Below are 12,115 nucleotides of genomic sequence, written 5' to 3' on the forward strand. Positions count from 1 at the left end.
GGGGGGTCTGAAACAGATTAATCTAATTTACATTATCCTTATGGGAGCGAATTCATTCGGTATCGGCACGAAATGTAATAAGTCCCGAGGTACCACTGTATACTCGTACTGTCTTTTTAACCTAGTGGTTATAATCATAAGCATGATTTTTCAAGGGGTGGAGTGGTAAGCCAGCGGAAGGTCTCGGTCAGATGACCAACTGCTCCAACTGTGGGTCATCATATGACCCACAGGAAACACTTGACTTGTTTCCTGACGAACATTATACCTACCTGTGTCTTAGGAGTGACCAAGGTCCCAGGGCCGTAACATTTTCTAATACATACGTTATTATTATAACCATGGGGGAGCACTAAACCCGTAGGATTATATGCCTGTGGGGAGGGGCATGAAATATAATACTGTAACCTGTTAATCACTTCATCTCAGTTATAAATACTATTACTGCTAAACCACTAACTACCGCTGTTGAAATATATAAAACAATATTCAGCACCTCGAGTTTCATACAGCTCCCAACTCGAACAATTATTTAAGTGTATTATTGTAAGTGCGTTTGTAAGTGTATTTTTGGGAGTCTGAAATGGACTAATCTAATTTACAATATTCCTTATGGGAGCAAATTCATTCGGTATCGGCACTCGTACAGCCTTCTGGAACGAATTACATTCGTAACTCGAGGTACCACATACAGTGGACCCCCGCATAACGATCACCTCCAAATGCGACCAATTATGTAAGTGTATTTATGTAAGTGCGTTTGTACGTGTATGTTTGGGGGTCTGATATGGACTAATCTACTTCACAATATTCCTTATGGGAACAAATTCAGTCAGTACTGGCACCTGAACATACTTCTGGAGAGAAAAAATATCATTAACCGGGGGTCCACTGTATATCCCTAGTGTATTAAGTACTAGTCTGTAAAGCATCATGTTTAGCCTGCCCGAAATGCCCAGGCATGATAGTGGCTTTCTTTGTGCTTAGCAAATCAATATTCTAATTACACATTGTAAACTATGCAAAGAAATAAAATCCTTAATTCTTAATCCTTTCAGGGTCCAAGGCCAAAATCTGAAGTGGTGCCCCAGTGTCCATGAAATTTTGAAAAAAAAAAAAAAAAAAAAAAAAAAAAAAAAAAAAAAAAAAAAAAAAAAAAAAAAAAAAAAAAAAAAAAATTCTTACAGAATTAAAGAGTATATTTTTGTGAAGGTAATAAGACAAAAAAAAATGTTCTGATCAGTACTTACCAAGATACAGTGCCAAGAAGTTTGTCCAAAATGACCAGGTGGCGGCAACATCGAAGATTTCCATATACACGCATTACTTTATTTAACCTTTTTTGTAGTTTTTTTCTTTTCTTTTCCAATTTTTTTCTTTTCCTACTAACATTTGGGGCCTGAGAGACCAATACTGTATTTTTATTATTATTTATTTTTTTTTTTATTATCACACCGGCCGATTCCCACCAAGGCAGGGTGGCCCGAAAAAGAAAAACTTTCACCATCATTCACTCCATCACTGTCTTGCCAGAAGGGTGCTTTACACTACAGTTTTTAAACTGCAACATTAACACCCCTCCTTCAGAGTGCAGGCACTGTACTTCCCATCTCCAGGACTCAAGTCCGGCCTGCCGGTTTCCCTGAATCCCTTCATAAATGTTACTTTGCTCACACTCCAACAGCACGTCAAGTATTAAAAACCATTTGTCTCCATTCACTCCTATCAAACACGCTCACGCATGCCTGCTGGAAGTCCAAGCCCCTCGCACACAAAACCTCCTTTACCCCCTCCCTCCAACCCTTCCTAGGCCGACCCCTACCCCGCCTTCCTTCCACTACAGACTGATACACTCTTGAAGTCATTCTATTTTGCTCCATTCTCTCTACATGTCCGAACCACCTCAACAACCCTTCCTCAGCCCTCTGGACAACAGTTTTGGTAATCCCGCACCTCCTCCTAACTTCCAAACTACGAATTCTCTGCATTATATTCACACCACACATTGCCCTCAGACATGACATCTCCACTGCCTCCAGCCTTCTCCTCGCTGCAACATTCATCACCCACGCTTCACACCCATATAAGAGCGTTGGTAAAACTATACTCTCATACATTCCCCTCTTTGCCTCCAAGGACAAAGTTCTTTGTCTCCACAGACTCCTAAGTGCACCACTCACTCTTTTTCCCTCATCAATTCTATGATTCACCTCATCTTTCATAGACCCATCCGCTGACACGTCCACTCCCAAATATCTGAATACGTTCACCTCCTCCATACTCTCTCCCTCCAATCTGATATTCAATCTTTCATCACCTAATCTTTTTATCCTCATAACCTTACTCTTTCCTGTATTCACCTTTAATTTTCTTCTTTTGCACACCCTACCAAATTCATCCACCAATCTCTGCAACTTCTCTTCAGAATCTCCCAAGAGCACAGTGTCATCAGCAAAGAGCAGCTGTGACAACTCCCACTTTGTGTGTGATTCTTTATCTTTTAACTCCACGCCTCTTGCCAAGACCCTCGCATTTACTTCTCTTACAACCCCATCTATAAATATATTAAACAACCACGGTGACATCACACATCCTTGTCTAAGGCCTACTTTTACTGGGAAAAAATTTCCCTCTTTCCTACATACTCTAACTTGAGCCTCACTATCCTCGTAAAAACTCTTCACTGCTTTCAGTAACCTACCTCCTACACCATACACTTGCAACATCTGCCACATTGCCCCCCTATCCACCCTGTCATACGCCTTTTCCAAATCCATAAATGCCACAAAGACCTCTTTAGCCTTATCTAAATACTGTATATAATGTATATAATGTATATATATAAACTCACTGTATTGAACACAATAACTGCACTAAAGTTATCATCATAGTATTGTTTACCACTGTTGTTTATTACAATAAACATGCACAAATATTGTATAATACTAATGTTCTATCATATATTTACATATTTACAATCACTGGACATGGTTTTAGAACTGCTGGAGCTTGTGGAACTCCTTGAAACAAGGCACCATGCACAGAGGCACCTTACATTCCTCACACATAAACCGAGTGTCTTTGCGTCTTTGTTGCCGTCGTTTTGTTTGTGCACAGACGATGCATCTCTTCTGAGCAAATTTCTTCTGAGTTGAAGGAAGCTGTATTATGAAATGATCACCTTCCCTCCTCAAACACTTGGGTATATTCTGAGGAATTCAAGGACCTTGTTGTATAGCAGGTGTTCTTACCTGGTACTTCATTATGAGTTGTCTGACAACAGACAAACAAAATTCACCATACGGTGGTCTGTTTCCAGTCTTCATTTGGTACATATTATATGCATTGAGCATTGAAATGTCCATGAGATGGAAGAAAAGTTTCATGTATCACTTGCAACTCTTACAAACACAATCAACGAAGCCAATCTGCATTTCACATTTATCAACGAAGCGCATGTTTTGTGTATAATCAATCACTGTCACTGGTTTTTGAATATGTTCATTAGTCACTCGATCAACTTTGCCACTGTCTTGCATTTCGTTACGGTGAATGGTTGTCAACAATGTGACATCTCGTTTGTCATGCCACCGTAATGCCATGATGTCATTGGCAGTAAACACCTGCACCTCATCACCACGAGCACCTGCGTTGAACCTGGGCATATGTTTGCGATTAGAAAGCACTGTGCCACACACACCTGTCTTGTTCACTCACAAGAAATCACTGAGTAATGGGCTTGTGTACAAGTTATCGGTATATAATGCATGCCCCTTACCAAGATAAGGTGCCATCATGCTTCTCACTACGTCACCTGAGATACCAAATAACATCTTGGTATCTTTCAATGTTTTACATCCAGTGTATACAACAGTATCCAATACCAGGCCACTGTCACAGTCACAGAGTACAAACAGTTTTATACCAAAGCGTTTCCTCTTGCTTGGTATATACTGCTTGAATGACAGTCTACCTTTGAACAAAATCAAAGACTCGTCAATTACAAGATTCTCGAATGGATAAAAGTACATGTTGAACTTTTGTTTCAGATACATAAAAACATTTCTAATCTTGTATAACCTGTCACTTCTGTCAGGCCTGGTTTTGTCAGAGAAGTGCAACATATGTAACACTAAGATAAACCTGTTCATTGGGATGATTTCACTGAAGACCGGGGTAGAAATTAGCCAATCTGTGGACTAGTATGCTTTTATATTATGCTTATAGACATGAGGCATAAGCATTATTGTTGCAAAAGCAAATACATTTCTGCAACAGTCGTCTCTTTCCACCGGTGTAGTCTTGACTGTGGTGATATGATCGTATTTGCCATGGTGTACTCAAAATACTTGTTACTTTCCCGGACAATAGTTTCCATCAAGGGCTGGTCAAAGAATATTTCAAAAATTCCAGTTCATTGGCTGTGGTTCCAAGGGGACAAGTAGGTAGAATTCCACTTTGAGAGTCATCAAAGTGGTGGGGCCTGGGAACAAAATTGGAATTTTGCTGCCAATCCCAGATACGGTTTGCTGGTGGATACTGGACATCATAGGCTGGTTGTGCGGGTAGTTGTGGTTGCGGTGGGCTGGTAGCTGATGCTCCGCTTTGTCCTTGAACTGAGGAGTCAGCAGCGTGGGTCCCAGCCGGGGCTGGCGAGTCACGCATGGCCGTGACACTACCATCACCACTACCACCACCTACTGATGCCTGTGGTCTATCCATGCCAAGTGTAGCCACATCATCCTCACTTTCACTGTCTATTCCTGGTGTAGGGCCACGGGATGTACTCCAGGATGTACTCCGTCCCCTAACACTGCATAGGGTATACTACCCAAGTGCATGCGGCGGCGTATATACCGACGCTTCACTGGTGAATATGTTTCCTCACTATCACTACTCGAATGATCGTCAAGAGCAATAAAATCACAATCCACATCACTATCATCATCATTACTGAAGTCAGAGGCCTGGCCACACGAAAATAATAGTTTTCTCTTGCGATGAGGCACAACTGACCGTGACTGACGAGTGCCCACACCAGAGGTAGAAGGGTGAGGATCGTCAGGGTTTTCTGCACTATTATCGATATCCTGGTCATTCCTTTCGGTCACTAACTGATCAAAGCCAAAGAATTCGTCTTCATTTCCACTTCCATCAGTGTCAGAACTATCAGATAGGAAGAGGAGAGTCCCAATTTTTCTTGGAGTGAGAGCTGCCTTGTGACGAGGCATGGTGAACAAAGGTAACCGAGCCGGCGTTCCCACAATGCTATGCAGGTGCCTAGAATTTTTGTTTACGGAGCACACCCACCACACAGACCCGTTCTCTCACATGTAGGCCTATGAGCGTTTTCGCACTAAATTTGATGCCGCTAGAATTTTGGCATAGATCTACGGTTTGGACCCTGAACGTGAAGCCGTAGATCTATGGGACGGACCCTGAAAGGGTTAAAGGCATTCAGGGAACCAGAGCAGAGATCCAATTCCCTACATCTAGAGTCCCTCACCAGTGTCAAGGAAACCTTCCTTGAGGGGCTAATAAATACATGCTAGTGCTTGTTAAACTGGACTCCAGGAGCCTCTATGTCCTTCTAGACGAATGCTAATAGTGAAAATTAAGTTTATTTAGGTACAGCGCCTGTACACTGTTTTGTGTGCGGCCAACAGTAACTGCCTAGTTAATCAGGTTCTGTAGCCCAGAACCTAACCTGCTGTATAAGTAGGGCCCTCGTGTACAGCAGTAGCCTGGAACCTAACCTGCTGTATAAGTAGGGCCCTCGTGTACAGCAGTAGCCTGGAACCTAACCTGCTGTATAAGTAGGGCCCTCCTGTACAGCAGTAGCCTAGAACCTAACCTGCTGTATAAGTAGGGCCCTCGTGTACAGCAGTAGCCTAGAACCTAACCTGCTGTATAAGTGGGGCCCTCCTGTACAGCAGTAGCCTGGTACTTCACCTGCTGTATAAGTGGGGCCCTCCTGTACAGCAGTAGCCTGGCACTTCACCTGCTGTATAAGTGGGGCCCTCCTGTACAGCAGTAGCCTGGCACTTCACCTGCTGTATAAGTGGGGCCCTCCTGTACAGCATTAGCCTGGCACTTCACCTGCTGTATAAGTGGGGCCCTCCTGTACAGCAGTAGCCTGGCACTTCACCTGCTGTATAAGTGGGGCCCTCCTGTACAGCAGTAGCCTGGCACTTCACCTGCTGTATAAGTGGGGCCCTCCTGTACAGCAGTAGCCTGGCACTTCACCTGCTGTATAAGTGGGGCCCTCCTGTACAGCAGTAGCCTGGAACCTAACCTGCTGTATAAATAGGGCCCTCGTGTACAGCAGTAGCCTGGCACTTCACCTGTTGTATAAGTGGGGCCCTCCTGTACAGCAGTAGCCTGGAACCTAACCTGCTGTATAAATAGGGCCCTCGTGTACAGCAGTAGCCTAGAACCTAACCTGCTGTATAAGTGGAGCCCTTGTGTAAAATTTAACAACTAAAAGTAAGGAGATGAAAAAAAAACTCCATGCATGGATTCAGCATTTACGGAATAGATTTATTAAACTCAAAATTACATACAATTGAGATTTACTATAATAAATACAGCTGTGACCCAAGTTACCAACAAATCACATTCCCTGTGTTTCAACTTACACACACCAGGCTGAAGGGGGCGTTGACCCCCGAAACCCTCTCCAGGTATTCTCCAGGTATACTCCAGGTATACACACAAGTTGTTTGCAAGCTTCTTGCCATTAACCTCTAGAATACATGACACTAATAATCATGGTTGTGTCATATATGTTCGCACGTGTTGCATGTGTTAGTACATGCTTGCATGTGTTGCATACATTCACGCGTGTCACGTGTGTTTGTACGTGTCACACATGTTCACGTGTCATATGTTCGCATGTGTCACACATGCTCACATGTGCCATATGTTCATGTGTCACACGTTTATATGTGTACACATGTTCACGTGTCACACATGTTCGCGTGTCACAAGTCACACATGTTCGCATGTCACACATGTGCCACACATGTTCACCACCAGAATCAAGGAACCTTCCTGGAAGGTTATTAACCTGGAAGGGTTAATGACTAATTAAAATATACGAAACACTGATTACAGAACAAATTACCTAGTTCTGGTAAAAAATTCTTCGTCATAAGGTGGTTTTTTATAAATGCTATTGACACGTTGCACCCAAATTTGAAATGCACGACTATGAAGGCATTTTCACTATCAGTCCTTTTTTAATGTACTTTTGCAATCATGTTTACGAAAAATCAGACTATATGGGGAAGTTTTATAGATCTTACTCTATACATAATGACCCGTGTATACATAACGTGTTTTATATATACGTACAGAACGTATACATAATGTATTTTACTTATTCATTATTTTTTATTCCTAACAGTATACTGAGTATTTAGTACGCGATAGTGTAAATATGTTATCAGGCGTTTTAGATACATTCGATAATGAAAAGCGCTCTTTTCCACTCAGTGTTGATTTTTATTTATTGTCCAGGATCAGGCACCTAACAGCCGTAAAAACAGGGCCCTACTGTACAGTGGACCCCCGGTTTATATTATTTCATTCCAGAAGTATGTTCAGGTGCCAGTACTGACCTAATTTGTTCCCATAAGGAATATTGTGAATTAGATTAGTCCATTTCAGACCCCCAAACATACACGTACAAACGCACTTACATAAATACACTTACATAATTGGTCGCATCGGGAGCTGATCGTAAACCGGGGGTCCACTGTATAACAATTCTTCTATAAATTGAAACACCAAGAACACAACTCATCCGTAAATGTGGCGAACTCCTGTAGTATATAGAATAACATAAGTGATTACATAGTTTGGAACAAGACTAAAGACTCGGGACAAAGCTGGGAGATCATCAGCATTTGTTTTTAACACATTGGCCATCTCCCACCGAGGCGGTGTGACCACCAAGGCAGTGTGATCAGTGAACCAGGACCACTGAGGCAGTGTGACCACCGAGGCAGGTGACCACCGAGGCAGGTGACCATCAAGGCAGGATGACCACCGAGGCAGTGTGACCACTGAGCCAGGACCACCAAGGCAGTGTGACCACTGAGGCAGTGTGACCACTGAGGCAGGGTGACCACAGAGGCAGTGTGACCACAGAGGCAGTGTGACCACAGAGGCAGTGTGACCACCAAGGCAGTGTGACCACCGAGGCAGTGTGACCACCAAGGCAGGATGACCACAGGGGCAGTGTGACCACCAAGGCAGTGTGACCACCGAGGCAGGGTGACCAATGAGACAGTGTGACTACAGAGGCAGTGTGATCAAGACAGTGTGACCACTGAGCCAGGACCACCGAGGCAGTGTGACCACCAAGGCAGGGTGACCACAGAGGCAGTGTGACCACCGAGGCAGTGTGACCACTGAGAAAGGAGAACCACTGAGGCAGTGTGACCACCGAGGCAGGGTGACCACCGAGGCAGCGCGACCACCGAGGCAGTGTGACCAAGGCAGTGTGACCACTGAGCCAGGAGAACCACAGAGGCAGTGTGACCACCGAGACAGGGTGACCACTGAGCCATGAGGACCACCGAGGCAGTGTGACCACTGTGACCACAGAAGCAGTGTTACCAAGGTTTCTCTTCATTTTTACGTCCAAATTTCGTAATCTATACAGAATGGGTTACTAGCCTCTTGCTCCTGGCGTCAGTAAAATGTAATCAGCATTTTAAAGTTTGCAGTATTCGTCACTCACAATTACAAACCTAAACTATTAACCCTTAAACTGTGCAAACATAGATCTACGTTCACGTGCGTAGCACTCCAACCTTTATTGTCTCCATTTGAAAGCACGTAAAAAACATAGATTTCCGTTCGGAGCGCTACGCACATGAATGTAGATCTACGTTTGGACAGTTTAAGGGTTAAAAATAACAGAGTTTGATTTCTTATAGAGCTATTGTATATTAAAGTGACTTTTTGCAAATTCAATTCAAAAAGTGCATTCATAATTGAACAGGATGTACCATAAAGGCCTATTCACATGTTATTCAATTTTAGATGTATTTTTTCAATCACATTTGCAAAAATATCGAGAGAGCCTGACTGTAGTCGCTGGTGTTTGAGGAATTGGAATTACAGGGAGAGGGAGCATCTCGATCCAGGGTGACTGGAGATAATCTCTAGATCCAAGGAAGTGGAGATAAGCTGGTCCTGGTGATGGGGACCTTGATTCAAGGAGTCGTTACTGTTAATTCATCTCTATGGCACACCGACACTTTCCACGCATAACTTCAGCTGCCATCACTGCCCCCAGACAGGTGCTCCGGATGGCTGCACTCTGCTGCTTGATCACCTTGTGTTGACGCCTGAGCTCTGAGAGCATTCTGCTCCTCCCATCTCTGCAGGACAGAATTAGGCACCGTGTCGTAGCATTTCTTGAGTGTGGCACCACTGAAGTCAAAGCCGGGATTCTAAAGAACAGAATCGTAAAAGGACACTGAACATTCTAATAAACACAGAAGTCGATCACAAAATTGTAAAAGACAGGAAACAAAGACAATGCAAAGAAATAAAGAAGGAAAAGCCATATATGGGTTACTGTCATCTGATGAAATAGCCTTTAAAAAAAAAAGGCACAACACCATGGCTGGAACACTACACAAATAACCCGCATGTAAGAGAATTAAACTTACGACGATGTCATAATTTTCAGTCTACTGCATGTGGGTTATTTGTGATGATGGAGATAAATAGTACAAAATGCAAACATGATGGAAAAATAAACACAAATACAGTGCAGTATAATGCAATTCTTTACTGACTATATTTGGCCCAAACAGTGGGCCTTATCAAGTCACTTGACTCACGAAATCATAATGACACGATTGCAAACAGGCGGGTTAGAACCTGCGATATGAGAGACATAAAACTCCAGACTGACGTGTTAGCCACTGGGCCAGCTGGCTACAATAAGAGTCATCCAACTAGGTATATTTATACACCATAGGAAGGTTAGCACAGGCACCACTGTGACCACAAGTGCAAGTTTTTATGGACGAATCTCCAGCTAGCATGACCATGACGAACTCTAGCTCAAGTTCCCTCAAAGCCATCAACATGACTCTGATCACGGGTTCTAACCCCCCCCCCCATGGTATGGTTTATCAAGTCACAAATGGAGCTACCTGGGTAAGGAGTACATGAGCATATACAATGTGGAGAGTCAGGTAGAGAATTTTGGGTAGGTTGCATATGAGAGGGACCTACATGGGACCTGTAGGTCCCTCTCATACACAACCTACCCAACATTCTCCACCTGACTCTCCACATTATATATACAGTGGACCCCCGGTTAACGATATTTTTTCACTCCATAAGTATGTTCAGGTGCCAGTACTGACCGAATTTATTCCCATAAGGAATATTGTGAAGTAGATTAGTCCATTTCAGACCCCCAAACATACACATACAAACGCACTTACATAAATACACTTACATAATTGGTCGCATTCGGAGGTAATCGTTATGCGGGGGTCCACTGTATTCACTTACTCCTTACCCAGGTAGATCTGTTTGTGACATGATAAACACAACTGTGCAGGTGAAACATTACACTGCATTTGCATTTATTTGTAAAACACTAATTTGTGAATCTCCAATTTACAAATGCCCCGAGTTACACACACAAATACAAACAGGGCACTTAGGCACTAATTCAGGTTCTACATTGCTGAAGTGTGGTGCAAATTCACATGTAACAAACATTTTTGACTAAAGAAAAAAGTCACAATACCGTGACTGGAACAATACACAAATAACTGGCACATACTATAATAAAACTTACGCGATGTTTCAGTCCCACTTGAAACCAATAACTAGTCCTGGGTGATTGGTTAATGGTCTAAGTGGGACTGAAACCTTGTCATATGTTTCATTATCCTATGTGAGGGTTATCTGCGTACAGGTGCTCCTCAACTTACAATGCGGTTACATTCTGATGAACTCATTGTAAGTTGAAAATATCCTAAGTCGAATACGTATGAATACGATATGACAAGTTAATAAATAACTATTCTCACTGAATAAGTAAATAAATAATTATTTTAAGTAAATACCGGTAATGAAAATAAATAAACGAAGTTCACAACATGAATGTTCGTATGTAGAAGAGTCTCTGTATTTTTATGACCACTGTTTTCTATGACAATTTGTTTGCAAGATGAAACACCAGGAATGTGACTTGTTTGTATGTTGGCATATCATATTCATCACAGCCTGGTTGATCCAGCACTGGTCACATTCTTAATCTAGTACAGGTCGGCCATCACTAATCCGGCATCACTGAGACCTGTAGTGTGCAGGATTAGCGAGTTTGCTGGATTACAGAATGGTTAGGTTAGAATACACTTAATTAACCTATCAAGAGAGAGACTGCTATATCTTCCTCATTATCATCACTGGTTTCTCCTCCACTGGCTTGCTGCTGCTGTGGATTTACAACCATCTGCGCAATTTCTGAGTCAGTATAATGTTGAAATTTTAAATTATGCTAGTTGAAATTAGTGCCGGATTACTGATGGAACAGGATAACTGATTGCCGGATTAGTGATGGCTGACCTGTATTTATTTTTTTTTAATACTGAGGCTCTCTCTCCCACAGGAAACGAGACCTGACAAAAGAAAACACTTTCACTGTCATTCATTCAATCACTGTCTTGCCAGAAGAACACTGGCAGTACAGTTATGATGACCTTCCAGACTGTGCTCTCCTCACCCCTACTTGCACAATAAAGTTGTTTAGACTTCCTGACTAGATTGGCAAGTATGGTAGTTCCTCCCATATCCATGGGGGATATGTTGCAAGACCTGCCATGGATATCCAAAACTGCACATGGTAGCAAACCCTATGTCATTTTTCCTTTACACATACCTATGATAAAGTAAAGGGACACGAGTGCAACTAATGTGACATTTTATTGTGGCAACGTTTCACTCTCCAGGAGCTTTTTCCAGCCGTTATGGCTTGAAAAAACTCCTGGAGAGTGAAACGTTGGTCGCACTTCTGTCTTTTTACTTTACATATCGTCGGTAATTCTACCAACATTAATACACCTAAGAC

General features: G+C 42.6%; 1 protein-coding gene across 1 annotated transcript in view; it reads right to left on the reverse strand.

Moving 5' to 3' along the window:
• Positions 1 to 6,515: 6,515 nt before the first annotated feature.
• LOC128697252 (nudC domain-containing protein 2) overlaps positions 6,516 to 12,115 on the reverse strand; it is a 49,469-nt gene continuing 43,869 nt past the window's right edge. Inside the window, exon 4 of the mRNA XM_053788867.2 lies at positions 6,516 to 9,467. Within this exon, the coding sequence (XP_053644842.1) occupies positions 9,288 to 9,467 (180 nt within the window). The 3' untranslated portion in view covers positions 6,516 to 9,287. The remainder of the gene's footprint in view (positions 9,468 to 12,115) is intronic.

The sequence above is a fragment of the Cherax quadricarinatus genome, unplaced genomic scaffold, assembly GCF_038502225.1.
Source record: "Cherax quadricarinatus isolate ZL_2023a unplaced genomic scaffold, ASM3850222v1 Contig1634, whole genome shotgun sequence".
NCBI classification, from domain to species: domain Eukaryota; kingdom Metazoa; phylum Arthropoda; class Malacostraca; order Decapoda; family Parastacidae; genus Cherax; species Cherax quadricarinatus.